This window comes from Brassica napus, chromosome A3 (genome assembly GCF_020379485.1).
Source record: "Brassica napus cultivar Da-Ae chromosome A3, Da-Ae, whole genome shotgun sequence".
Classification (NCBI taxonomy): domain Eukaryota; kingdom Viridiplantae; phylum Streptophyta; class Magnoliopsida; order Brassicales; family Brassicaceae; genus Brassica; species Brassica napus.
The window spans coordinates 38,307,625-38,335,178 of record NC_063436.1 but is presented as its reverse complement, the minus strand read 5'-3'; the positions used below and the strand labels follow the sequence as shown (position 1 = coordinate 38,335,178).

At 33.0% G+C, this 27,554-nt stretch overlaps 4 protein-coding genes across 5 annotated transcripts; 2 read left to right on the top strand and 2 right to left on the bottom strand.

Annotated features, from left to right (window-relative positions):
* The first annotated feature begins 573 nt into the window (after nucleotides 1-573).
* Nucleotides 574-2,081, top strand: LOC125607283. The gene is made up of 3 exons (XM_048777191.1): nucleotides 574-1,449; nucleotides 1,533-1,946; nucleotides 2,043-2,081. Exons 1-3 carry the CDS (start codon nucleotides 574-576, stop codon nucleotides 2,079-2,081), a joined length of 1,329 nt encoding a protein of 442 aa, XP_048633148.1.
* Nucleotides 2,082-2,139: 58 nt separating this feature from the next.
* Nucleotides 2,140-6,789, top strand: LOC125591764. 2 transcript variants are annotated; one of them, XR_007327878.1, is made up of 10 exons: nucleotides 2,140-2,345; nucleotides 2,427-2,525; nucleotides 2,607-3,056; nucleotides 3,131-3,187; nucleotides 3,258-3,338; nucleotides 3,413-3,469; nucleotides 3,561-3,778; nucleotides 3,865-3,946; nucleotides 4,079-4,465; nucleotides 4,597-6,789. XR_007327878.1 is itself a non-coding variant. In XM_048766594.1 (9 exons), the coding sequence occupies exons 1-9, from the start codon at nucleotides 2,256-2,258 to the stop codon at nucleotides 4,259-4,261; spliced, it is 1,317 nt and encodes a 438-aa protein (XP_048622551.1). In that variant the 5' UTR covers nucleotides 2,140-2,255; the 3' UTR covers nucleotides 4,262-6,789. The 2 variants fall into 2 exon arrangements, 1 of the variants encoding a protein (XP_048622551.1); XM_048766594.1 differs by having other exon boundaries at nucleotides 4,079-6,789.
* Nucleotides 6,790-8,164: 1,375 nt separating this feature from the next.
* On the bottom strand, nucleotides 8,165-11,436 carry LOC106395695. Its single transcript, XM_048777190.1, has 2 exons — nucleotides 10,521-11,436; nucleotides 8,165-10,437 (listed from the first exon to the last, which is right to left on the bottom strand). The coding sequence occupies exon 2, from the start codon at nucleotides 9,833-9,835 to the stop codon at nucleotides 8,165-8,167; it is 1,671 nt and encodes a 556-aa protein (XP_048633147.1). The 5' UTR covers nucleotides 9,836-10,437; nucleotides 10,521-11,436.
* A 6,714-nt stretch (nucleotides 11,437-18,150) lies between these two features.
* On the bottom strand, nucleotides 18,151-19,042 carry LOC106391035 (mitochondrial import inner membrane translocase subunit TIM9). Its single transcript, XM_013831600.3, has 2 exons — nucleotides 18,818-19,042; nucleotides 18,151-18,500 (listed from the first exon to the last, which is right to left on the bottom strand). The coding sequence occupies exons 1-2, from the start codon at nucleotides 18,910-18,912 to the stop codon at nucleotides 18,314-18,316; spliced, it is 282 nt and encodes a 93-aa protein (XP_013687054.1). The 5' UTR covers nucleotides 18,913-19,042; the 3' UTR covers nucleotides 18,151-18,313.
* Between the last annotated feature and the right edge of the window lie 8,512 nt (nucleotides 19,043-27,554).

Genomic DNA, 27,554 nt, shown 5'->3' with positions numbered 1-27,554 from the left:
GAGTTATAAAAAGCCTTGGTTTAACCGCTGGTCTGAGGAGAATCATCTGTTAAAGAATATTACATAAGCATACTTAACCCAATTAATATAGGATAGGTTTCCAAAACAATACATTTCGATTGAAAAAAAACAAAACTCTTGCCGTCTCAACACTCTCGCCGTTTCAAACTTCTCGAATCTCACTCGTCTCCGCCTCTCGAATCTCTCTCTCATCTCCATATCTCTCGATCTCCGACGAAAACCCATCTCCAGAACTCTCTCTCTCTCGATCTTTTACGCGAGCTCTCTCTATTCTCCGAGAAAAACCATTTCTAGAGCTCTATCTCTTGAAGGTATGTTGCAGATTCAACCTTATGTGTGTTTTCTTTCTGAGAGATTGGTCTCCTGGTTTTTGCTTGTGTATAGACTTGCTCGTTTTAACCTAATATGATTGGTAGAATTCTAGTTCATGTGAAAGCATGTGTATAGACTTCGGGAAGGATTTGTATTTTTTCAGGAAACCCTTCCTGAAAATTGGATTTTAATTAATTTAGACAAATAAAATTTTTCTTGTTTACGCAGGATAGAAACAAGATGGGAGATCCATTACCATTAAGACTAGCACTGCCTGAGCTGAGGTATCCGATTGGATCAGAGCCAGAGAAGACGATATCGATAAACCAACACTCGATAGTTGCTTATATCAAAACTGTTAAGGAAATTCTAGGAAATGATGAGTTCAACAGAATAAGAGGGACGTTTTTGGGACCGGTGATCAAGCTTGGAGAGAGGTCTTTGAAATTATCAGCTAAGATAGTGCACGCAGTTCTCACCAAAAGCATCAAGACAGTGAAGAGACACGAAGCATGGTTCCATTTTGGTGCTCAGCCAATGAGGTTCTCTATAAGAGAATTCCACATGGTGACTGGTTTGAAATGTAGTGGTGAAGCAAGAGAACCACGAGAGGGAACCGAGAAATTTAAGTGGGACTTCCTAAAAGGGCGTACTCATACAGTAAAGGACGTGGAGAAGCAGCTCAGAAACACAAGAGAAGATGCTTCTGATGAGAGATTCTGCCTTGCAATGCTCCTCCTGATTGAGAGCATACTACTACAGAAGAGCCTTCTCGACGGTGGCACAACTTTTACTTTGGATTATGTGAAAATAGCGCAGGATATGGATGTCTTGATGACATACCCATGGGGGAGAACAGCTTATAATTTGCTGTTAAAATCACTTCAGAGAGCTGTCGACAAAAGCCTCGACAAAAACAATTATGATTTGCAAGGGTTCCCTATGGCATTTCTTATATGGATACTTGAGTCAGTACCTTTGCTACAGTATGCATTCAGTCAAGTTGTTCCTATTCTGAGCGTTCAACCGTCTACCCCAATATTTTTGTGTGAGAAGTACCTTCAAATAGCTTCTCCACAGCTGATAGATGTTCTCCTAATTGAAATCAAAGATCATGTAAGTTTTTACATTATTTTTTTCTTGTTTCTGTTTTGCCTTATGATTCTCCATTTAAAAGCTAATTATTTTTATGGTTTCAGCTTAAGGTCACATGCATCCTACCTCCTATTTCTAATGATCCAGAAGATGATGTTTGCATGGAAGACGAAGCTAATAAAGATCTGGATGACATGGCCGATTTATCCAAGAGAGGTTATAAGTTTAAAATTAGAGATTGGCGAAACATGTCAGTAGACCTATACGGTGCTAATGAAGAAATAAGAAGAGCATCTTTACTGTTTGGGAATGGAGGGATGAGTCAAGCTTCTACTTCGTATCAGGAGGAGTCTTTGGAATCAAAGATCAACAGAATCAGCGAGATGGTGGGAGATAATTTAAGGATCATGAACGATCGTTTGTGTTTGATTGAAAAAGACAGGAAACAGATTAAAGAACGTGTGACAAACCTAGAGAAACTACAAAGAGTTACTTCATATGAAACTCCAAACAATGAGGTAACTTTTTTTTCGGAAATTAAAATTAATGTTTATCTAGTTCTTGATTCAGTTTTGAGTTGTCAAGTAATTTTGGAAGATGTTATACATATTTAGGCTTGCCTTCCTAATTTTTGTTGTACTTGCACAGACTGACACAACTCCATTTCATGAGACGGCTTCCAGACAAGGTGAAGCCAATGCAGATCAAGCAGATGAACAACTTAACAATGAGGCAAGTATAATTTTGAAAACTGTTGGTATTTATAAAATTATGAATTTGGTACGTGTTCATAATCCCATTCCTGACTTCAGGATACACGAGAGCCTATGAATGAGATCACGAAAGAGACACCTGGTTCTCCAATAGCTCAACAGAATATTGAGACTCCAGTCCTTACTCCAATTCAGACGCAGCAGGTACCTTCTTTAAAAAATTGGACTTTTCAAGTAATTTTTGGAAGCCCTTGTACGTGTTCATTCAACCATTCCTGAATTCAGGAGACTCACGAGCTTATGAATGAGATCATTTCACCAAACATTTCCGACACACAGCCAAATACCCGAGCTCGCAGAAATCTTTTAACAGAGCAAAATAAGGTATTACTTTCATTAAAACCTTTAATAAATATACAGCAACTATCAAAATGACTGGATATCCTTGAATCTAAACCATCACAGGATGTAGAAAGCAGAGTTCAAAATCCCTTTGAGATCGGAGCAAATGTGGAGATTTCATCACAAGATGACAATACTTGTCATAAATGGTATCCAGGAAATGTGTTGGCAACATATTTGGTTGATGGGGTTGAGATGGTGAAAGTTGAGTACTTCGTCCCGTCTCTGGACGAAAAGAAGAGGAAAAGGAGTGTTGAGACACGTGTATCAATTGACAGAATACGTCCTCAACCACCACCTGAGAGATCTGGAGCGAAGAAAAGTTATGAGCTAATGCAGGACGTGGAGGCGTTCGACAATGGTGCCTGGTGCGCTGGAAAAGTTAAAGTCATTTTGTTTGATGGCTCGTGTTTTGTCTCTTTGAACAATTCTAAAGAACAAATTTACTTCCACCATTCTGAGATGCGAAAACCAAGAAAATGGGTAGATGGTGTTTGGGAGATGACAAAAAAGGTAAAACAAATGCCTTGGATCACTTGAATTGAAAAATAATGTCATTTGTTTAATATCTCGGTATTGATTTTCAGATGGAAGAAGAGCAGACGCAGAGTGTGAATCCAAGTGAAGGAGATGGTGATAAAAAGGTATGAAATATTTATACATCATACTAGGAATTAAGATATAAATGTATCTGAATTTTTGTCATTCAAAAAGGGGAAGGCGAAGGCTGTCGCTTGTAAGAAAAATGAAGCAGCTGGTCCATCAGAAGATGGTGTTGGGAAAATGGCAAAAGAGGTAATAAAAATGAATAAGATCCACTTGAATTGAAGTTCAGGTCAATAGTTTGATATATCGGTTTTGTTTCACAGATGGAAGTAAAGCAGGGTAAGAGTGTGAAACCAAGTCAAGACGATCATGCAAAAAAGGTATAAAAAATATTTTTACTTCATATTAGGAAGGCATTCAAGTATAAAGATAAAAACGATCCTGAATTTTTGTCTTTATTTTTAATTAAAGGGGAAGCCACATGTTGGTAAGAAGAAGAAAGCAAATGCTCAGCCAGTAGATTTGCTTCCTTTTCTACAGCGAGAAGAGAAGAGGCCAATACGACCTAGAAACCCTCCTATACCTGTAACACCTGAGGTAATCCTTCCAATTGATCCATTTGTGACACCTGAATTTCCTCGGTTTTCAAGGCTTGCACACTGGATGGATCTACGGGGCATATATCGTGTGTAAGCAACTTTTTGTCCTCGCATAAATATTCCTAATTTATTTTGTAAAAGTTTCGATTGATACTAGTTAATTTTATCAACTACAGACCGTTTTATATCAATGGAAAAGAAATTGAAAAAGAGTTCTTTCAAAAAATGGACGATGCAGAAAACAATCTCAACAAAGAGGTAATCAACACTCTGTTCTGTCTTCTATTTGATTGTGTCATATGTTTAGGAAGAGGTTGAGTTGAGCTATGCTAGATGTCCATGTTATAGCAGTTCTATATGAAGTTTCTAACTATATTGTTACATTGGCAGCACATAAATGTTGCATTTGAAATGCTAAATTGTAAGAGGGTTGAGCAAGGTGCTTGGTTCCGCAACAACAATCTTCCAGCAGCATGCTTTGTACCAGTCAAATTCTTAGAAGTGGTTGGGTACGCTTATGAATCTGTCAGGAAGCCACATAAGAAAAAAAAAAGTTATTGGAGGGCTGTGTAGGCGAACTTGTGAAAGGTTTAATACATCCAAAGAAGGTATGGCTGGAAGATGTTGATGTTATATATGGTGTCATTGAAGATAAGTTGAGCTGTCACTATATTGGGGTGGAGATACAATTGATGGACAACACAATCACACTCTTCCATTGTGGTCTTCCAAAAGCAAATATCAAACGTGCTCTTAATCAAATCCAAGAACTGGCAGGTAAAAATATTAGCTAATTTAGAAAATAAAAGTTTGTCACTTGCTGCTTGTGATTGTGATGCATTTTTACATATTCATTTTGTTGTCTGTTGGTGATTGATTTATTGTATAATTTTGGGTATTTATGACAGTGTTGATTAGTGCCATAAAGATGGAACTTCTTGGTGAAGAGGTTAATTTCGAAGATATCAGTCCATTTGAAGTTAAGTTTGCAGAAGGGCTTCCAAAGACAAAATTTCCATACAACTGTGGTATTTTTGTTGTGAAGATGCTGGAATGCAGGTCACTGGGATTGAAGAGCATGGCTAATATAAATGATGAAACTGCGATGGACTTACGAAGCAAGCTATGTTGTGAGATCTTCGACCAGTTTATGGATAAAGATTTCCAGGAAGGTCAAAGGAAGTGAAAATGTCATATTTGTTCTGTTTTCTACACTGTTTTTCTACTTTGATATTAATTATCCCTAACGTTTAAGTTTAAGTTTGTAATGAATTATCCCTAACGTTTTTTTTATTTAGATTGTTATTGAAAAATTTTTAGGATGTATTGATGAATTGTCAAATGCTTATGGTACTTTTAGGATGGGTTTCCAGAAAAAGAGTGAGAAAGCAAAATGCACCAAAGCCTAGCATATTCCTTTAAAGTTTACAAAAAAAATGAAAAAGAAAGTGATCCGATGTTGATTGAACTCGTGAACTCTCGAAAGATGAATCAAAGTGTGCAGCCGCTGTGCCAAGGGTGTTATACTTGCCAAAAGATATAATAAAACGATAATAACTTTTGAATATTTAATTAAAAACAGAAAAAAGTGAAAATATACACAACGGGGATCGAACACGGCTTATTGTGTGATAAGGGTACACTAAGAGTAGAAGGGCTTGCCACTAGGCTATGGTGGATATTCGATATCAGAGTAAATGTGAACTTATTTATTCACAGACGATAGATTTATATGATCTGGATATTATTTTAGGTATTCAGGATAGCTTTCCAAAAACAAATTCCTTTAAAGTTTACAAAAAAAAAATGAAAAAGAATGTGATCTGATGTTGATTGAACTCGTGAACTCTCGATAGATTAATCCAAGTGTGCAGCCGTTGAACCAAGGGTCTTATACTTGCCAAAAGCTACAATAAAACGAAAATAACGTTTGAATATTTAATTAAAAACAAAAAAAAATGTGAGTATACACAACGGGGATCGAACACGACTTATTGTGTGATAAGGGTACACTAAGAGTAGAAGGGCTTGCCACTAGGCTACGTTGGATATTCGATAACAGAGTAAATGTGAACTCATTTATTCACAGACGATAGATTTATATAATCTGGATATCATTTTATGTATTCAGGATGGCTTTCCAAAAACAAATAAGCAAATCAGATAACCAAGTTATAAGAACACTAGGCCAAACCATTACAAAATAGTGAAAAACATTGAACAAGTTTTTTATTTAGGTTGTTAATTGAAGAAACAACACAAGAGAAACAAAAGTACTTATTCATTTAAAATAAAAACTGAAAATCAAACATAATGTGGTCCTTAAAAACATAAAAAGAGAAGACGATAACATGAAATTACTCATGATGGAGCCAACTTTCGCCAAGTTTATCCCAATCAGGGACTTTGACCTTCACATCAGCAAGCATTCCTTCCGCTTCCGAGTGCTCTTCTTTGAGTTTCTCCAACTCAGCAGTTAAATCAAATTTTCCATCAGCTTTGATAATATCTTCAAGCAACTCGATTTGGACAGCAATTGAATTTGCTTTGCTGGATGCAAGATTCCAATCATTCTCAGATAGCCTGTATTCGTTGGACAAACGAAGAAGAGCCCTGTAATGTTCCACAGTTTCCTTCTTCCCCTTCTTGAAACCTTCGGCGGCATCACATCCGTAAACCTCCTCTATGGGACGCTTCATCATCTTCTTTGAACTTCCTTCCATTGAAACTTTGTCCTGCAACAAAATCGAAACTAAGATGTTACGATAAAATAGAAATAGAAAAAAGTTCATGAATTGAATGGAAAATGAGAAAAATCGAAAACTAACTTGTATTGCAAAAGGATATATCAAGCGAAATGAAGTGAGTGAATAAAAGGTCTGATATCGTCCCTTATATTTATAGAACAAAAAGGAACTCTTCGATTATTGAAGTCAGTTAAAATAAACTCTTGATTATTGTGGAACTCTTCGATTATTGAAGTCAGTTACTGAAATAACCAATCATATAACACCCAATCTTGACGAAAAGAAACTCTTCGGTTACTGAGTTACATGATGTCGTTTGGAAGAGACTCTTCGATTCCTGAGATATATGTTTGAACAAAAAAAAAAAATCACCCATTACTCGTAGGAGAGTCGAACCCGGGTCGAACAAATGTTTCGGTATCATAGGTTTCGTGGTTTAGCCGCTAGGCTGAGGAGAATCATCTGTTAGTTGCTTCCACATAATTGAATTTACCCATACAATTTATAGTATAATACATTGGAAAGATCTTTGATAGTTCAGGATGGGCTTCCGATTGCGACAAATGTGATTCCTGAGATATATGTTTAAAAAAAAAAAAAAATCACCCATTACTCGTAGGAGAGTCGAACCCGGGTCGATCAAATGTTTCGGTATCATAGGTTTCGTGGTTTAGCCGCTAGGCTGAGGAGAATCATCTGTTAGTTGCTTCCACATAATTGAATTTACCCATACAATTTATAGTATAATACATTGGAAAGATCTTTGATAGTTCAGGATGGGCTTCCGATTGCGACAAATGTGATTCCTGAGATATATGTTTGAACAAAAAAAAAAAAATCACCCATTACTCGTAGGAGAGTCGAACCCGGGTCGAACAAATGTTTCGGTATCATAGGTTTCGTGGTTTAGCCGCTAGGCTGAGGAGAATCATCTGTTAGTTGCTTCCACATAATTGAATTTACCCATACAATTTATAGTATAATACATTGGAAAGATCTTTGATAGTTCAGGATGGGCTTCCGATTGCGACAAATGTGATTCCTGAGATATATGTTTGAACAAAAAAAAAAATCACCCATTACTCGTAGGAGAGTCGAACCCGGGTCGATCAAATGTTTCGGTATCATAGGTTTCGTGGTTTAGCCGCTAGGCTGAGGAGAATCATCTGTTAGTTGCTTCCACATAATTGAATTTACCCATACAATTTATAGTATAATACATTGGAAAGATCTTTGATAGTTCAGGATGGGCTTCCGATTGCGACAAATGTGATTCCTGAGATATATGTTTGAACAAAAAAAAAAAAAATCACCCATTACTCGTAGGAGAGTCGAACCCGGGTCGATCAAATGTTTCGGTATCATAGGTTTCGTGGTTTAGCCGCTAGGCTGAGGAGAATCATCTGTTAGTTGCTTCCACATAATTGAATTTACCCATACAATTTATAGTATAATACATTGTATATTACAAAAGTTGGATGTTACAAAAGTTGGATGGGATTCCAGAATAGTTGAATATTACTGTGTTTTTTTCTAGCAAAGAAGTTTAAACTAAAAATTGAAATGAGATCAAAAGATAATGTTGTATATTACAAAAGTTGTAAGAAATCATACTTATTCAGGATAGGGTTCCAAAAGAAAAAATGTATATGGTCTTGTGCATATCATGTAACCATCAAATAGCCAAACATCCAAATAATAATCGATAAAAATGTAAAAATGTAGAACTTCATCCTATAGGCCTCTGGCATGTGATCTTGTTGTGCCCTCCTGTGCCACATCTGCTGCACTTGTGGGACTGAGATTTAGATCCAGGAACCCCAAACTCGCCAACGGATCTCTTTCTCTTTGTAGGAGGGCGTCCACTTTTCTTTTTGGTAGCTGGAGGTGGGCAAGACAGTTCATCAATATTCTCTGGATAGGTGGACGTTGACAACTCTCCACCAGGATGTATGCTTTCAGCATAAGCTTTAGCCCACGTTTCTGTCAAGTGAGAAGCATCAACAAAACGGTTTTCATCTCTCTTGATATGCTTAGCAGCAGCGATGGCATGGATGCAGGGGATCTTGTCAATGTCGAAAACATTACATGTGCAATGCCGCTTCTCCAAGTCAACAACAAACTTCATTGTTTCATTCTTCACCTCAAACTCGCTTCGATCAACTTGATACACATTCAACAACATTGCGGCCCCTAACCTAGATACCAATTTCTGAACAACTTTTGGAGTAACCAGGTGCTTATGTTTCGCAGCCGCTTCGCGTCGCTCAAAAAACCAAGTGGTCATCGTCAATCTGATAGTTTCAAGGAGAGAGATAATGGGCAACTCACGAGGCATCTTCAACATAGAATTGAGAGACTCTGCAATGTTGGTAGTCATGATATTATACCTGTTCGCAGGCGCATAGCTTCGTGCCCACTTCCTAAAATCAGACTCTTCCAGATACTTAGCCAATTCAGGACATTTATCCTTTATGTCCTTGAAGATTAACCAGAACTCGTGACACGTATAGGCATCAGCAGCGCTTTCCACCAGAGGTAGCAACCCAGTCTTCGCATATGTAGGAGTGATGTTGCGGAGCAGATGGATCCTGCAAATTCCATGGTGAGATAAGGGATATACATCCTCCAACGCTGAAGAAATGGAGTTAGCCCTGTCTGATACAAAAACAAGATCCGAAGCGTCCGGGATCTTCTGGCTCAAACCTCTAAAGAACCATTTCCAAGAGGCGCCGTTTTCTGCGTCAACCACTGCAAAGGCGAGAGGATATAGATGATAATTCCCATCTTGAGCACAAGCTGCCAATAAAGTCCCATTGAATTTTCCCTTCAGAAATGTACCATCTACTGCAATAACTCTCCTCATCAATGAAAATCCCCTTATCGATGGACCAAAAGCCACAAATGCATACTTGAACTTTCCTGCAGCATCAACATGTTGATAAGTCAAGGAACCAGGGTTTGTTTCTGTGATTTTATACAACCACCTAGACAAATTGTAATAGCTGTCTTCAGGAGTCCCTCTAACCAAAATCTGAGCTTCTTCTCTCACTCTCCAAGCTTGTTTGTAATTGATGTGAACACCATGCAGCATCCTGACCTGTTCAATGATCTGTTTCGGTTTGAGACCTTCCTTTTTTTCTCCATAATTGCTGGAAATCAAAGAACCCAACAACTTTGCAGATGCTTGTCTGTGGTTGGCTTTCCTGTGTGTTGTATCGCATGTATGCTCATGAACATACTTTTTAACAACGAAAAAATCTGAAACAGGTAGCTTGATAGCACGCATCCTCCACGTGCAATTTTCATCAACACAACTCAAAAGCACTCTTGACTTGTTAGAAGAGACAGTCTTGTACTCAAACTTCCACTCTAAAGCCCATTTCTTCATCCTCAACATCAACTCTCTCTTTGTCTTAAAATAGCTATTCACCTTAATATCGCCAGCTACTCTCGTGTTTGGTGAAAGTCCAATATGGACAGGGCTAAAATCCGGAAGAGCATTCAGAGGAACTGTAGAAACACCTTCATATAGAAAACTCTGCAAAAGTCAAGTAGTTCTGTAAGGCATAATACTTGATTATGAAGCATATCATGCAAACACAAAAAGAAAAAGGGAATTAGGGACAGTGTACCTGTTTTTCACTCTGCACAGTAGGAAGAATCACTGGATTGGCATTCAATGGAACAGTAGAAGCAAATGTATCAGAAGCTTGAATGTTACAGCTAGCTGAATCAGTACTAAAATCCGGAAGAGCATTCAGAGGAACTGTAGAAACACCTTCATATAGAAGACTCTGCAAAAGTCAAGTAGTTCTGTAAGGCATAGTACTTGATTATGAAGCATATCATGCAAACACAAACAGAAAAAGGGAATTAAGGACAATGTACCTGTTTTTCACTCTGCACAGTAGAAAGAATCGCTGGATTGGCATTCAATGGAACAGTAGAAGCAAATGTATCAGAAGCTTGAGTGTTACAGCTAACTGGATCAGTACTAACCTGCATAAGTCAAGTAGTTCTGTAAGGCATAATACTTGGTTATGAAGCATATCCTGAAAAGTCTAAGAAAAAATCATACAAACCTTAACACACAAACGACAGGTTCCATCAAATGCTCTAGTCTTGGAAATGAAAGTTCTGAGCTGACGAGTATTACCTATCGAGAGTGGGGGGAAACTTTCAATAATACATTTCATATCCAATGAAAAACCATAACTCAAACTGATTTCTTCCTCTTTAACACTAAAATCTTCAGAGACAATCTTCATCAAATCTTCATACAGTAGATCTTCTTCTATGGAAATGATTGATGCATTCCTCTTCAAATCAACAAGAAACTCCCACTGGAGAGATTCTTTTGAGATCCATTGTCCACAGATGCACAAAACTTCCATTGTTCTACAAAATCAACTTCAAATCATCAACAAATGAATAATATATAACAAAACCTAGATAATGTATAACAAAATGAAATGATTCAAACCTTAATCAAATCAGACACACGAGAGAGAGAATGAGATGAATAGACGTAGAAACGACAGATCAATTGAGAAACGACGACGACGATAAATAAATGGAGAGACGACGACGACGGATCAACGGAGAGGCGAAGACGACGACGGAGAGACGACGACGACGACGACAAGGACGGGGAGACGACGACGGAGAGACGACGACGACGACGACGGAGAGACGAGAAGAAGAAGCGATGAAACGAGGACGGCGACAAATTGATTTCAAATTTTTTTTTTAAATTAGTTAAAGAAGGGGGCATAAGGGTAAATTGCCCCTTTAATGAAACCTATTTTTGTGAATTCTGATCCTGAGTGCTAGTTTGGGGAGGAAAACTTCATTTAGTGTTCTTTGTGTCATTTTCTCTTGTCTTTTTCCTTAAGGGCTTTTATCTTTCCGCAAAAAAGAATTTCCAGCGCCGCATATCATTTAACGTAATAAATCTACTATTTTGCTGTTTCCTTTTCATTTATGCATCAAAATAAAAGATTTATTATTTAACATCTAGTTTTAAACATCTTAACACATGACAGAAAAATAATACTAATTAAAAAGCAAAACTTAGAGAGAAGAGAGAGAAGAGAGAGAAAGTAGATCTCACTTGGGTTCCGGCGTGCGGCCGGCGCGTGAGCGCGCGTGTCGTCGCCGGAACCCGTTGTCTTTCAGTTTTCTTGTTCCTGCTGCGGTCCTCTCTTCGTCATCTTCAGTGACCGCCTTGTCTGAACTCTGGATCTTCACCTTCCGTGGTGGCTCGGTTCATGGAGCGAAGACGCGTTTGTTTGGAGTTGTTGGTGTGATGAGGACGTTCGTAAGATGGTTTTGTTTCCGGGAGATGGAGGCTCTCACAGCTTCGTCGTCGCCGGCTATAGTTACCGCGGGGTGGAAGTTTCCATTGCTTCACCGTCGTCGGCTCAAGTCCCCGGGAAGTGAAGGCTACCTCAGCTTCTCGTCGCCGGTTTCAGGTTTTTAGTTGTCGTTATTTTGGTTTGGGGGTTCGTTGTTGGATAGGGTTGGTCTTGGTTGGGGTGCTAGTTCTGATGTGGTGAAGCGCTCGCCTGGTCAGAGGAGCTCTCGATGAGTGATGATGCTCTCCGACGGGTTGATTGTCTTTGGAAGAACTGAGATGGTTTCGGAGGAGGCTCTACGGTTTCGGAGCTCCGACGAAAGTAAGTTGTGGTGAGGTTATTCCGGTGGTGTTTCGAGACGGCGGCGGTTGAGTCGAGGCGGATGCGACGCGTGTCGGGCTGATGGTTGAGATGCATCCACGTGTTCCGCAGTCGGCCTCCTTGACGTGTGGGTCGAGTCGTCGGTTCACCGGTCGAGTTTTTTGGGCCTCTGGCCCGTTTAATGTCTTAGGTTGTAGCGGTTGTTTGCGGGCCTCGGGTATCTGATTATGTATTTGGGCTGTTAGCTGTGTAATCTGGGTTTGGCCCACTATATTTATTTAAAATCAACCAGTTGGAAAAAAAAAAAAACATCTTAACACACAAAATTGAATGATTTTGATAATCTCGATTTGTTGGCCAGGTTTGATTGAATTGCCAACGGACAGTCACTGCCTAAACGCTCCACCGTCCTAGAATCGGTTGTTTTCTTCATGTTTTTGAACATGGCCGCAAACAATATATATAAATAGGTATTAATAATCCAACCATTGCAGTTGACTGCTGATATAAAACTTAGACTCATTAGTTTACAAATTGTCGCAATAATAATTTCTGAGAAATATAACTGGTTTTCTGGGTTCCTGCCACTGAGTTTAATCATGAAGAAACATAATTGTTTCTAAGAAATCGTCGCATGAATAATTTCTGAGAAATTGAATGTTCATCAAAACTCAATAATAATAATCGAATTGATTTCTGCGAGAAGAAACATAGGAGGTGGTTAGTAGCAATATTATAGCAGGTACAATGAGGTGTGGGCATTATAACCGATACCCGAACCCGACCCGAAGTAAGCGGTTCGGTTCGGGTTTGGGTAGTGACAAATACACGATCGGTTATCATCTTCACCAATTCCGGATAACCGAACCCGATCGGGTATTACCCGATAACCGAAACCACCCGAACATACACGAAATTATATAAGCCTAAGCATTTTTTATTCCATTTCCCAAAATCTATCGAGCCGTTTCTCTCAACCCGTTGATTTCCCTGAATCACTCCTATTTCCTTTCTTTAATCATCAAAACTGGAAACCCAATATACTCTGCCCTCTTCGACATCTCACTCTGCGACGTCGAGAAGGCAATCACAGGTAATTTCCAAAAAAAATTTCTGTTTGATAAAGTTTGTTTGATTGAATTTGTTTGATTTCTTAAGATATATTATGTTTGTATGATGATTAGAAGTTAAGGTTAGTGAGATTCGATGGTAAAGAAGTTAAAGTTAGTGTAGAGAGATTCAGTTTCAATGTTAAACAAGTTAAAGCGTGGAAGATTGAATTTCATGTTTTGATAATCATCATGTTGATTTACTTGTGATATCGATGAGCTGAGAAAGAGGTTTGTAAATATATTGTTTAGTGCTTTGTTTCCTTTTGTTCTGTAACTTAACAATCTTATTTTGTTGTCTGCTGAATATTTTGCAGAGTATGAACCTCAGAATCAGCACCAAGTTGACTGAAAGATAAGATAATATCAAGTTATGGACATCGGGTTTGAAGGTATAATTTTGATCGCAAAAGAAACATGAACTCGTGATATGTTGTTCACTCTTCTATCTTGTATAACTTTGTTTTTGTTTGTGTAACAGAATAAAGACGTGAAGGATACAAGGAAGTCTTTACTAGTTTGTTTGCTTCGGTTTGTTTGGGTTTGTTTACTTGAACCAGGAGACTAAGATTATTTGTTTCGAGTTTTTTGTTTCTTTTTTTTGGTCAAACGAGTTGTTTGTTTCTGTTTTCTACAGTTCACTTTTGTTTTTATCGACAATTGCATTATCAGGAAAGTTCAAGAGAATGTTTGCTAGGTACCAACTAAAAAAGATAATTATTTTTTTGTAATACAAACCGGATATCGGGTATACCCAAAAATATCCGAACCTGATCTATAAATACCCGAACCCGATCCGAAATCTAAAAATACCCGAACGTATATTATACCCCTTTACCGAAATACCCAAAAATCCGAAATACTCGACCCGAACCCGAACGGATATCCGAAATCTGTCCTGGAATATTACTTCTTTATGCCAACCTACCTTAAAGAACTGCTTATTTAATAATTGTACCGTACAATTATAAAATAAGCAGTTCTTTAAGGTAGGTTGGCACAAAGAAGTAATATTCCAGGACAGAGCATAGGTAAATAATATCAATGATCCTGAAATAATAATATTGATTATCCATGTGACCATTTCCATACTTCTCCTATCCTTCCTCTCTCCCTCCTCCCCACGCACAACAATTACCACGGATTGATACCGCTCTTTTCTTCTTCTATTTCAAGCTTTATCTTTACGATCATATGACAACGGGATTTCAGATATAAGCTTCTGGTCGGAAATAATTAACACTCATGTCCAATGTCGGTCTGGAGTACCACGGCGCCTAAAGCACACCGAAAAAGTTATGCCCTTATCAACAATAGTTTTACTTTTATATTTTATAGCAAACAAGTTCTTAAATTGTATTATTATGCTGAAATTTCATTAAGAAACTCTAGTATTTGATCTACCATGTTGAAAAATAGTTTTTCTAAAATGTTTACTTGTTTGCAACTACAGTGAAACCTCTATAAATTAATAATGTTGGGACTACACCAAAACTATAATTTTTTTATTAATTTATAGAAATATTAATTTATCGATATACTAATTGAACCAAAAACTTAATTTGGAACTATAAAATTATAATATTTTATAGAGATTTTTAGTGTATATTAATTTATAGAGTATTAATTTAAAGATGTTATACTGTATGTGGTAATGGCGTAATGCTAGTGAAAGAAGAGGAAATAAAATAGTATGTGATATATGACATCGATATTGAAACAAAAATTAGTTGATATGTTTTATTTATATGACTATGTCATTTAATTGGTGTTAAAATTACCATTTAATAAAAATATAAAAACAGAAACAAATATTGTCAATAAAGAAAACCAAATCCTTCAAATACTTTTGTTCTTATCTAAAACAAAATTAAGAAAATCTACGAATCGAACCACACATGTGAGATAAAAAGAGACGAAGTCAAAGCCACTAGACTAGTGAGAGTAATTAAGATTTTGTGTCCCTAACAAATATATATTTTGGTATCTAAAATCTTAACTTTATGGGCTTTAAGCTCAAGACCGGCGCTGGTTATGTCTCTATGATTCTCTGAGTTGGTGTGGAAGGACCAAATCAAATCTTGTTTTGATACCCTTTTATGGACCTAAACAATTCCCGAGTCTTATTACCAATACTTTAATGACCGTACCGATACCATGTATAGATCATGTATATTTAGTATCAGATCTATCTATATAAATGGTAGTTTTCTCTCACTTCCTGCAGCCAGGTCCTTCTTTAGGGGTGAGCATTTGTCGACACGTGTTGGCATTTAATTGGTTGCATTTTTTCTTTTTTTTTCTTATTCAGTTTGGGCTCCATGTGATGTCTTTTTATTTTTTATTTCGCGGCCATAGGGTTTTCCCGTTTTGTCTTCGTCTTCTACCTTCTCACGATCAAAAGGCACACAACGGTTTTGAATCCGTAATCTTTACAACTTATATATTCATCCATACTCTCCACTCTCCTATCGTTAAGTTCATCTTTTCACCGAAATCAGATAATCACATCATTCAATGGAAAACAAAATGTTGAAATCAAGCGGCAAGATCGCTCAATTGTTGCCGCCGCTGCTATAGTTGTCGTCTCTTGAGATTACTCCAAAGATGGTTAGTTCTATCACGTGCTGATCTTTCATTTCCATTTCCTGATTCTGTGGGCTATTGATATATGAATCTCTTTGCTCAATTTTGAGTCTCACAAAGTTTTATGATTTTTCATTTTGTATATTCTGATTTGATTTCTTATGTCATAGCCTAAAGCTGATTCGAACACCTGATTATAAGGTTTAAATCACGTTCATTTAAGCTGAGTAGTGTTAATTTTGTGTTTTCATTGATATAATAAGCCAAGTTTTTTTTTTGCTGCTTGAATGTAATGACTTTGTTTCTTTCTATAACAGGCTCACGAAAAGGATACAGATCTGCTTAACCCACGAACAGAGCTTGAGAAGAGGAATAATAATTTATATACTAACGAACATGTTCGAGCCTTTTATAAATCATCCTGAGGTATAGCATTTACGTTTAACTTGCTTATGTATTTCAATCCAAAGTTGGATCCGTTTATGATTTTGTTCACACTTCTCGGATCAGAAAGACGAAGCACACAACCAAGATTGTTATGGTGTTAAAGAAGAAGACAAAATATAAGTATTAAGAAATATATACTTCTATTTCATGTAAAGTTTTGATATTTTCTTATTCTTTCTTGATGAGTATTGAATCATATATGTTTGTTAGTGTTTGTTTCAGTCTCTGTGGGAATGGGTTTGCTAGCTGGCTCTACCGTTACGCTTCTTACTATTATTTGGAGAACTTTCACAGTTGTTGGCAAGTGTGACATTCGTGATACTATTGCTGAAACAACCAAGACACTAAAAGCTTCCATCTTAAAGGTAACAGGAAAGTGCTTATGTCTTATTGATTGGATGCTTCATTTTTTTCTCTGGCTTATATAAATGTCATCGTTGTTACCTCTTCTGTAGATTCTGGTGTTATTGTAGATGTTTGGACCATATGCTTATTCATCGTAGTTTTCCTTCTCACGTCATCTACATTTAATCTGATCATAACAAGAAAGTGTTTAGGAATTTTTTTACGGGGGATGATGAGTACTTTTATATATATTTCTCTGGTTACCTTTTGGAAGTGATCTGATTATTGAGTGATGCTTTTTTTTTTTGAAAATCATAGAATGCAGTGGTTGAGTTTGTGTGGGTGGTGAATGCGAAATAAAAATTTGTAGCAGGAACGTTGAAACATCTGACCATGGAGATCACTGGGGCGTTGATGACTAATATAGAATCAGAGATCTTGGGTTGTGGATCAGGTTGTGGTTGTGAATCTATCTATATATTATATAAGTACAAACTAAATATTATTTGTTGGTTTTATATTCACAATGAAAATACTCTATTTTTCTTAACATTTCAATATAATTTGATAATATTTAGTAAAATTATATCGAAAACACCATACCAATTTTATGAAACATAAAAATATGCACTAAATAAGATAATAAAACAATATGAAAGTAAGATTTCTAAAATTTAATAATGTATATATGGTAAAATCAAATATTTTTTTATTTTATAAATAAAAATAGAAAAAATAGAAAAAAAATATGAAAAAGAATTTTTTGTAAATTAATAGCTCTATAAATTAATAAAATTTCAAAGTCCCAACATTATTAATTTATAAAGGTTCGACTGTATTCAAAATGAAATTACACAAATGGTAAACACCCGTTAAGTCGGATCAAGGCTGGTACAGCACATTAGAGCCAGTCTGTTACATGCGGAATTTAACTTTTCATTCACGAAATCTAGATGCAAATCTCCTCGGACTTAAACATATATAATCCATTAACATCACAATTATATAATACTTTAATAAACATAATAGTTCAACTATGAACCAAAACACATATCCTCCAAAATAGTTACTATTCCTTACTTGTATAATCAAAACATAATAACAACAAACACAATTCATAAAAACCATAATATCAGCAAAACAAAATACACAGATGAATAACACAAATATCAAACAATCACACAAGATAATCACAAAACAAACCCATGCATTTACATGTTTTGTTTTTTGGAACATCAACTTTACTTTATGTTTTAAGTTCAACTATATTTACTTTAGTGCAACTATCAGATATTTATTCTATATTTATTAAATCAATATGTGAAACCATTTATGCTATTTTTTATTTGACCGAAACAACTTCAAGAATCAAAACAAAGTAATACAGTTCTAACCACTATCAAATGGATCAACCAATAATTTTAAATTTATCAGAGAATAAAACATACAAACCCGGCGCGCCGTAATACCACTAGTTATTCAATATTACTACGTTTTTCTATGTAAGAAGACATACCGTATGAGATGATTATTCTTAGACCCTATTTGATATACAAATCATTTCAATACTCATAATTGGATTAGACAATAATTTCAAAGCACACGAGTATCAATTTCAAAGAAGAGTATCAATCAACCACTAAAAAAACGGTTTACTCTGGGTTCGAACTTATAAACCGGACCAAAAAACAAAAGTCAGGTAAGTAGACTTTAATCTTGAGTTGGTGCGTTCTGATTGAGCTCACCAAACCGCATACTGACACGCATTGTGTTCTTGAGGAACTTCTCAGCACACCTCATAACACAAGTCTCCTCTTGTTTCTGCAGAGTTTTGCGCGTAAATGTATCCACACAGTCCACGAAACATCTTTCCACCAGCGAATTGTACATCCTCAAGCTGCAAGTTTAGTAACAACGTTACGGTCTAGACTCTTGGAACAGAGATCTCAACAGAGACAAAACCTTCTTTAGATAAAACAAGAAAACCGGATCAAGACAGATCATAGATTGTTGTTCCATTAACGTCCAGAAACAGCATTTAATTGGCTGCTCTAGTTTTAAGGAGATCTTTTTCTCTCAGCTTCAAATCTCAGACAACAAGCCACAAGTTCAAGCTGGTTACGAAATAAAGAATCATATGAAGCTTTCTAAGTTTTTCTAAGAGCAGACAACACAGATCAATAATTAGCTACGGAACAGATCTAGAAGACGAACCTATCACGAAGCTGAAGCTGATCGATCATGGAAGCCATTTTGGCTTGGTCTTCTTCAGCAAGACCATTAAGTCCCGCCATCATGCTCGGGTCCATTTCTCCTAACCCTTTTTTTTTCTTTCTTCGTCTAGATTAGATCTGCAGTTCTTCGTCTTCGCCTCCATTCTTCTTTCTTATTATTCATATATAAACCCTAGTGATCTTCTTATGTTGGCCCTGATGGGCTTTGGTCCTTGCATCTTAATTAAAATTGGAAGCTTTGATCTTTCATGGGCCTCCTCCTAATACAAGAAACCATTGTGGATTCAACATCTCTTGATACATGTATATGAGTGAGTATATAACTTGAGTATATATTTCTTATATTTATATTAAGGTGATGATTGATTCAATAGTTACTGGTTTTAGTTTTTGGTTTTTAGATTTTAGTTTTTGGTTTTTAGATTTTGGATTTTGGTTTTCAGCTTTTGGCTTTTGGTTTCTAGATTTTGATTTTGGTTTTTGGTTTTGCTATATTTTTTTTATTTTTCAAAACTTAATTGATACATTACTTAAAATTAATACAATAAATAGCAATAAATATATATATTTACAATTAAAATATATCAAAATATTATGGTTATTATTTAAAATAAAATACAACAACATATTTTAATTATTATATTAAAAATTGTATTATAGAAAATATAAATTAAAAATATATAAATTACACAAAAATAAAATTATTTAAAAGTTTGAAACTACTTAGAATTTTTTCTTATATAAATTATTTTAATTTTTTAAAAACTTGAATGGCAAAAGTTTTCTTATATAAATATTATAAATTATACAAAAATAAAAATACTCAAAATTTTGAAAACAAAAAATTTGATTGGAGGAAAAATGATTTTTCTTAAACAAAAAAAAAACAAAAACTAGTCTAAAAATTACAAACAATCAACCTCTAAATTATTGTTGATAAAAATTGCTATATGGATCTAGTTCACTGTTCTTATTGCGATTTCATTCATAAACTTGTTTGGTGGTAAAGAAACATATCTTTTTGAGTTCATTGTTGGGGGTATTTTCGTATGGATGAGTACAACTGCCATTTTTTAATCTATTAAAACTGAAGTACATATATAACTTCACCTTTAATCTTGCTTAATATTTACTTTTCTATACCACTGTATTTTTTTCTACTTATTGGCTGGCCTAATCGATAAGATATCCCCAAAGCCCAATACCTATTATTTGGCCCGAAAAATCATACGATTTAATAAATGATACGGTCTGTTATTGATATCATATGCGATGTATTTTTCAGATTAACCCAAGATATTAACTAATATCCCAAAAATCTGGTCAAATATGTGAACAATATTTACACTTCCCAAAGTAAGACACACAATAAATCGTACGTATTAAAGTAGTTACGTAAATATTGTCAACCAATTTAAATTAAAACTAGGTGACCGGTCCGCACCCTGTGTGGGCATAACAAAATTCAAAATATAGAATAAATAGTGTATAATTTTAGAAGTAATGGATTTTATATCTTAATACAACCGTCTTTGCGAGAAAGCATCAGTCATGGAAAAAAGCTGGTACTCAATATTTGACATAGACGAGAGGGAACAAAGTAACTTCAGTATCAAGAGGCAGTTATTGTGTATATGTATAATTGCAACGTCCCAAAATAATTTGTGTGTTTAAGAAGAAAATTTCAAGAGGGATTTTATATTGTAATAAGGTAAGTCATTACAAACGAATTAAGAATTTAGAAACATTAAGGTAAATTGGCATTTAAAATTTCAATAATTGTGATAATAACTTGACAAGAAATGTTTAAAATAAATAAGGTAACTTACATTTAAACTATTCATAAGTTACTTTGCAACTTGTACATGTCAAATCAGAAAACGACATGTGCAATAGGAAAAGAGCTGAAGAAAAAAAATGGTGATATAGCTCACCTTCCCAAAGAACATATAAAACCTCTTGTTATAATTTAAAACATATGATAAGCCAATATAAATAATTTTATAAATTTATTTATAATTTAATCAATGATTTATAAAGCATGCATGAAATTTATTAGACATTAATAGTTATTATGATATTTTATATGCAAATATAAGGCTTTCTATACGTATATAAAATCATTATATCAATTCAAATAAACATTTTTGTTTCTTATTTTATGTAATTTATAAATATATAAAAAATTTGATCACATTCTTACTCTTTCATAGTTTCAACAATTAGTTACCATAAATAATTATTTCTAAAATTATGTAGATTATTTGGAAAGTGGTAATTGAATTATCCTTTCCTTTTAGATATAATTATAATAAATAAAATCCTCAAATCATCGGCCAATCAAATTATAACAATTTGAAGAGTTCATTTATAATCGACACATAATAAAAAAAATCACTTATATGACTTCTCAATCAATATGTAGTAGGTTTATATTTTTATAAATAATTTATAACATTTTATAAATTATTTTAAAATTCTGATAAATTTATTCTTTAAACAACGATAAATAATTTAAAAATAATATTAATAAACATGTATAGATTTTGTTATAATTAAAATAGTTATTATATAATTAAAATAATTATTATATAACTATATTCGAATACAATTCATCAAGTAGAGTATAAAACTATTATAATTATCTTATATAAAATTTCGTTCATTATATTTTATAGTTTATAAATATTAAAAGTAATAAATAAAACATTATTAATCTTTCTATAATTTAGAGAATTAGTTTCCATAAATTGTTATTTGTAATATTCTTTAGATTATATGACAAGTGATGTTAAATGATTTTAGACTTACCTTAAATTTGTAGATCTAAATTAAATAAATAAAAATTAAGAACAATCGACCAATCAAATTATAACAATTTCTTGAAACTTCACCTATGAGCGACACGTCACCAGAAATCACTAAAGTGACTTCTCTTTCAAAATATGGAATAAATAGTGCATAGTTTTAGAAGTAACAGATTTTATATTATCATTAATTAGAATAGTATTGTATATGTGTTGTAATTCTTTATTTTAGGTGGGAAATATAATTTTACATAAATAATATCGAAAATTTTATGTAGACATATTAAAAGAAAATATAATAAAATTGAAAATATTATCCATAAGTAATATAAATTATGAAGTACAATTCTCGATAAAGAAAACAAAATCCATTAGAAACCTACAAAAAATTCTTAAATTTTGTAAGCAATTGGACGGGTAACATTATTTGATAGATCTATAAGTTTCTAAATTTTATTGAACTTAAAATAATATTATATTGACATACCGTCATCGAAATAGTAGAAATACTTGATTCGTAAGCTGTGAAGGTATACCGCGCATCCGCAAAATACTTCTCCGGAACTTCACTCGGAAATTCATCAGTTGTTCCAACAAAATTTGTTTGAAAGAAGCCAATTTTGTACGGATGCGCGGTTGTGTGATAATCACCAATAGCATCGTACAATTTGAATAAGTGGACAACCTTTGCATCGCCCTCGGTTAGTTTCCCTTCAAATTGTTTGATGAGCTATTCACCAACTGAAGCATGAATTCTTGTCCCCTACACGAAGATGAGAAAAAGTTATATGAGTTGGATTGAGAACAAAAGACTAAAGACGATTATGAGTTGTAAAAAATGTAGTAATCTACTTACTTCTTTATCAACGAAAACCATTTCGATGGTGTTTTCGGAATCTTTGTTTTAATTTCTCCACAAATGAAGAATCCTAACCTCATTATGTCATGTATCTTTACATGGTTTTAATTGCCTGATAAAAGACACTCGGTTTTTGGGAGCTTGAACTATTGTCATACTGTTTTTAAAAATTTGATATCTTCACAAAACTGTATTGTATTGTATGTAAGACCTTGGAAGTATCTTTATATATAATCAACTTTTCATAATAAATGACGTTTGAATATTTATTTTCTGCAATACATATTGAAATAGATTAAAGAAAGATATTAACTCTACATTGTCATAAGCTAGTTTGCATTTAATATATATTAGAACTTGCGCAAGTAATGCATATTTAAAACAAGGTAAGTCATTAAAAATGAATTAACAATTTAGAAAGATTTAAAAGTCGAATTATGTGATACTAACTTGCGCAAGAAATGCTTATTCTCAATAAGGCAACTTTATATTGTCGATCTTTAAAAAATAAATGACGTTGCTATATTTATTTTTCACAATAAATATTGAAATAGATTAAAGAAAGTTATCCCCATATTAACTATTTCACCGGGAATTTTATATTGTAATAAGGTAAGTCATTACAAACGAATTAAGAATTTAGAAACATTAAGGTAAATTGGCATTTAAAATTTTAATAAATGTGATAATAACTTGGGAAAGAAATGTTTAAAATAAATAAGGTAACTTACATTTAAACTATTCATAAGTTACTTTGCAACTTGCGCAAGAAAAAAAATTATTCATAAGTTACTTTGCAAAATAAATAAGGTAATTTACATTTAAACTATTCATAAGTTATTTTAAAATTCTGTTAAATTTATTCTTTAACCAACGATAAATAATTTAAAAATAATATTAATAAACATGTTTGGATTTTTTTATATTTAAAATAGTTATTATATAATTATATTCGAATACAATTCATCAAGTAGAGTATAAAACTATTATAGTTATCTTATATAAAATTTCGTTCATTATATTTTATAGTTTATAAATATTGAAAGTGATAAATAAAACATTATTAATCTTTCTATAATTTCGAGAATTAGTTTCCATAAATTGTTATTTGTAATATTCTTTAGATTATATGTCAAGTGGTGTTAAATGATTTTAGACTTACATTAAATTTTTAGATCTAAATTAAATAAATAAAAATTAAGAACAATCGACCAATCAAATTATAACAATTAAATTGAAACTTCACCTATGAGCGACACGTCACCAAAAATCACTAAAGTGACTTCTCTTTTAATATACAGGGGGATTATAATAAATAAAATTAAAAATCATCGGTCAATCAAATTATAACAATTTGAAAAGTTCATTTATGATCAACACGTAATAAAAAATCACTTATGTGAGTTCTCAATCAATATATAGTAGGATTTATATTTTTATAAATAATTTATAACATTATATAAATAATTTTAAAATTTTGATAAATTTATTCTGTAAACAACGATAAATAATTTAAAAATAATATTAATAAACATGTTTAGATTTTGTAATATTTAAAATATTTATTATATAATTATATTCTAATACAATTCATCAAGTAGAATATAAAACTATTATAATTATCTTATATAAAAATTTGTTCATTATATTTTATAGTTTATAAATATTAAAAGTAATAAAATATAACATTATTAATCTTTCTATAATTTCGAGATTTAGTTGCCATAAATTGTTATTTGTAATATTCTTTAGATTATATTACAAGTGATGTTAAATGTTTTTAGACTTACCTTAAATTCTTAGATCTAATTTAAATAAATAAAAATTAAAAACAATCGACCAATCAAATTATAACAATTTTTTTGAAACTTCACCTATGAGCGACACGTCATCAGAAATCACTAAATTGACTTCTCTTTTAATGTATATGGAGATCTGCATATCCACCATATCTCCTATATATTAATTGAGAAACATTTGAAAAGATGTAATATCAATTTTGTAATAACTAAAAAATACTATTTTCTTATGTGTCAATAAATTAGGTAGTTAATTAGTCATACGTGTCAGTCTCACATTAATATTGAAAAACATGTTGGTCCAATTCGATTTTTATATCTCACTAGAAACATTTAATACCAACTATATGATATCATATGATATTAACTAAAGCAATGTGGCTACTTATTATATATTATTTCCTTAAATAAAACCTACGTAATTACCTAATGTGATTATGATATATATAGTAATTAATGATTTTAAATAATGAAGATTTGCTAATAATATGTATGCTTTCTATTTTTTTTTATTTTTTACTATTAAAATAAATTACACAATTACATTAATCATATATTAAAATTTTAGATTTTTTTGTATATGTTGTATTTTGAAATTTTCAAAACGAGTATAAATTACTACAACTGTTAAAAGTATCACATAAACTTTTGTGACCAATGTTTATTTTTTTTCTATAATAAGATACAATGATAATAAAATCATATAAATAAATAATTTTATTTTAATAGGTGTTTATGTTAATAGGTGTTTATGTATATATATATATATATACTTCATATCGTTTAAATTTAAGTATATATCATATACGATAGATAAGATTGATTGTTTTGATTTATTTATTCTAAAATGATTGCGAATAAACAAGAGCGGTCATTTGATTTATATGTGCAAGCCAATTTATTATATTATAGTAACTGATTTCTTAGTTATTTAATATATAATTATTATATTATTATTTCATAATATGCAGAGAAAATATAAAATAAGTATTTAAACTGCACAATGAGCAAATCTTAACCAAAGTATGTATATCTTTAATAATTTTGAATCTTAAATATTTTCTAAATCTCAGGCCAAAATAAAAGAAAAAAATGAGAATAAACTCAAAAGTCAATATTTATATCGAGTAATAACCAAAATGTCACAAAAAGAAAAAAAAATATCGAAGATAGATAGGATTAGCACGTGAAAGTTTACTTCTCATAACCATAATTAACTTTTAAATTGCTAAATCATGATATAAAACCGAGTTGACATAGGTTCATTGTAGCCAAATAGTATGCATGAGATTCTTCAGCATAAACGTTAGGTTTTTATGCGATAAATAATTTTTTGACATAAAATATTTTAAAAATGAGATCACTTCATTAGTAAACAAATTATGTAATTAACAAAAAAAGTTTTAAAAAATTGTTTAAGAGCCAAATATATTAATTCGATCAATAATATAATTTGTTTTCCATACGATATTTTTTAAATAATTTTCATATAAATTTATCATGCGCAATGCGCAGGTCTTATCCTAGTATGAACTAATTCATAAAAATTTCCTAAATTTAAGGTAACCACTAATTGATATGATATATCCTATAGCGTGATACACAATCCCTTTCTCCTATCATAAAAACGTGTGGACATAGTTAAACCCAATACAATAGATATTTACACACATGTCCTTAAACGAATATGCTAATTTGTATGCTCTATAATCTCGCTAAAATCTATCCTAATTAATTATGATATTTAATATATTTAACAAGATCTCGACCCGTGCAGCCGCGCAAGTTTTTGTTTTCATTTATTTTTATATAAACATTTTGTTTTCAATTCTAAATTGGTGTATACTATAATATATGTGTGTCTATTAATTTTTTAAACATAATAAGTATATGGTTTCAAACATAAACATGTATTTGTATCTTCTTCTATATATATATATATTTCGAATTATTATTTCATTATTAAAATCATAAAACTATATATAAAGATTAGTAAAATATTGTTTTATTGTCATATTTAAAACTATTGTAAAATTTCACAAATTTAGAAAGTTTTTAAAAAATTAAACTTTTCGCTTCATAGATTTATATTATGAAGTAAATAATTAACCATTTAGTTTTTGTTTAATTTTTAAAATAAACTATATAGTTTAAAATTTGTTTTCATTGGTTGAAGGTAGTAAAATGATTGTTAGATAATATGATTTTTGTCATTAAAACTTTATTTTTATAATTTTAAAAGTTAACATCGATAAATATTTAAATAATTAACATATGGAGGTATAGTATTACAACATTAAATTATATCTCTTTAATTTATACTATCTTTTTTTTGTCATCGACTTTTACAGACTTATACTGACTCTGTAAACCAAACTGGGTGATCTGCATCCATGGGAACGACGAAAGACGACTGCTTCCTAACACTGCGTGCTAGTCTATCCGCCTTTGTATTTTGCATTCGTGGTACATAGATAATCTCTGATCGGGTGAAACTCTCTTTCAGGGTCTTGACATCTTCCAAATAATTTGCAAAAGCTGGCAATTCTTCTGGTTCCGAAACAATCTTCACCAATTGAAACAATCCGTTGCAAATGTAACCTGTGATTGACGCAAATTCCTTATGCATACCATTGCCCAGACTTGCGCTTCCATCTCCGCATGAAGGGGAGAGAGACTAGCCCTAACATTCTTTGCCCCCAACAATCCATACAATCCTTCTAAAGTGCTATAACAACCTTGTCCTGAAAAGGTATCACCCTCTTTCCATGAGCCATCCGCAAAACACCATCTTCCTGGAATTGACGGCAGGATCGTAGCTACTATTGGTGGTATAGTCCTCTGCTCATTCAATATATGTGTCTCAGCCCATAATGTTGATTTTGTTTCTGCCAATTTAAGCGTATCCAAAGGATCAATATCCAGATTACTGAAAACTTTATTATTCCTAGCTTTCCAGATATACCACAGTTCCATGCAAACTGTAGAACAATTCTCCAGAACATATGATCTATGTTTGTGAAGAGAGCACTTGTCGGAAAGATAACAGGATTTGATGGTATCTTCGGAAGAGCCCAAACCTGAATTGTTGGAGGATATTCAAAGAACACATGGTTTATGGATTCCTTCTGGGCTCCACATCTTCCACAACAAATATCCCCTTGTATTCCCCTTGCATGAAAATTCTTCTTCACTGCTATACATCCTGTCACTAATTGCCATATGAAATGTTTTAATTTTGGTGGGCAACGT

Coding starts and splice junctions, on each gene's coding strand:
- LOC125591764 (XM_048766594.1), top strand. CDS start 2,256: ATGAATGAGATCACGAAAGAGACACCTGGTTCTCCAATAGCTCAACAG. Junction 3,470..3,560: donor AAGACGATCATGCAAAAAAG/GTATAAAAAATA, acceptor TTTTAATTAAAG/GGGAAGCCACATGTTGGTAA. Junction 3,947..4,078: donor AAAACAATCTCAACAAAGAG/GTAATCAACACT, acceptor TTACATTGGCAG/CACATAAATGTTGCATTTGA.
- LOC125607283 (XM_048777191.1), top strand. CDS start 574: ATGGGAGATCCATTACCATTAAGACTAGCACTGCCTGAGCTGAGGTAT. Junction 1,450..1,532: donor TAATTGAAATCAAAGATCAT/GTAAGTTTTTAC, acceptor TTATGGTTTCAG/CTTAAGGTCACATGCATCCT. Junction 1,947..2,042: donor ATGAAACTCCAAACAATGAG/GTAACTTTTTTT, acceptor ATACATATTTAG/GCTTGCCTTCCTAATTTTTG.
- LOC106395695 (XM_048777190.1), bottom strand. CDS start 9,835: ATGTTGAGGATGAAGAAATGGGCTTTAGAGTGGAAGTTTGAGTACAAG.
- LOC106391035 (XM_013831600.3), bottom strand. CDS start 18,912: ATGGACCCGAGCATGATGGCGGGACTTAATGGTCTTGCTGAAGAAGAC. Junction 18,501..18,817: donor CAGCTTCAGCTTCGTGATAG/GTTCGTCTTCTA, acceptor CTAAACTTGCAG/CTTGAGGATGTACAATTCGC.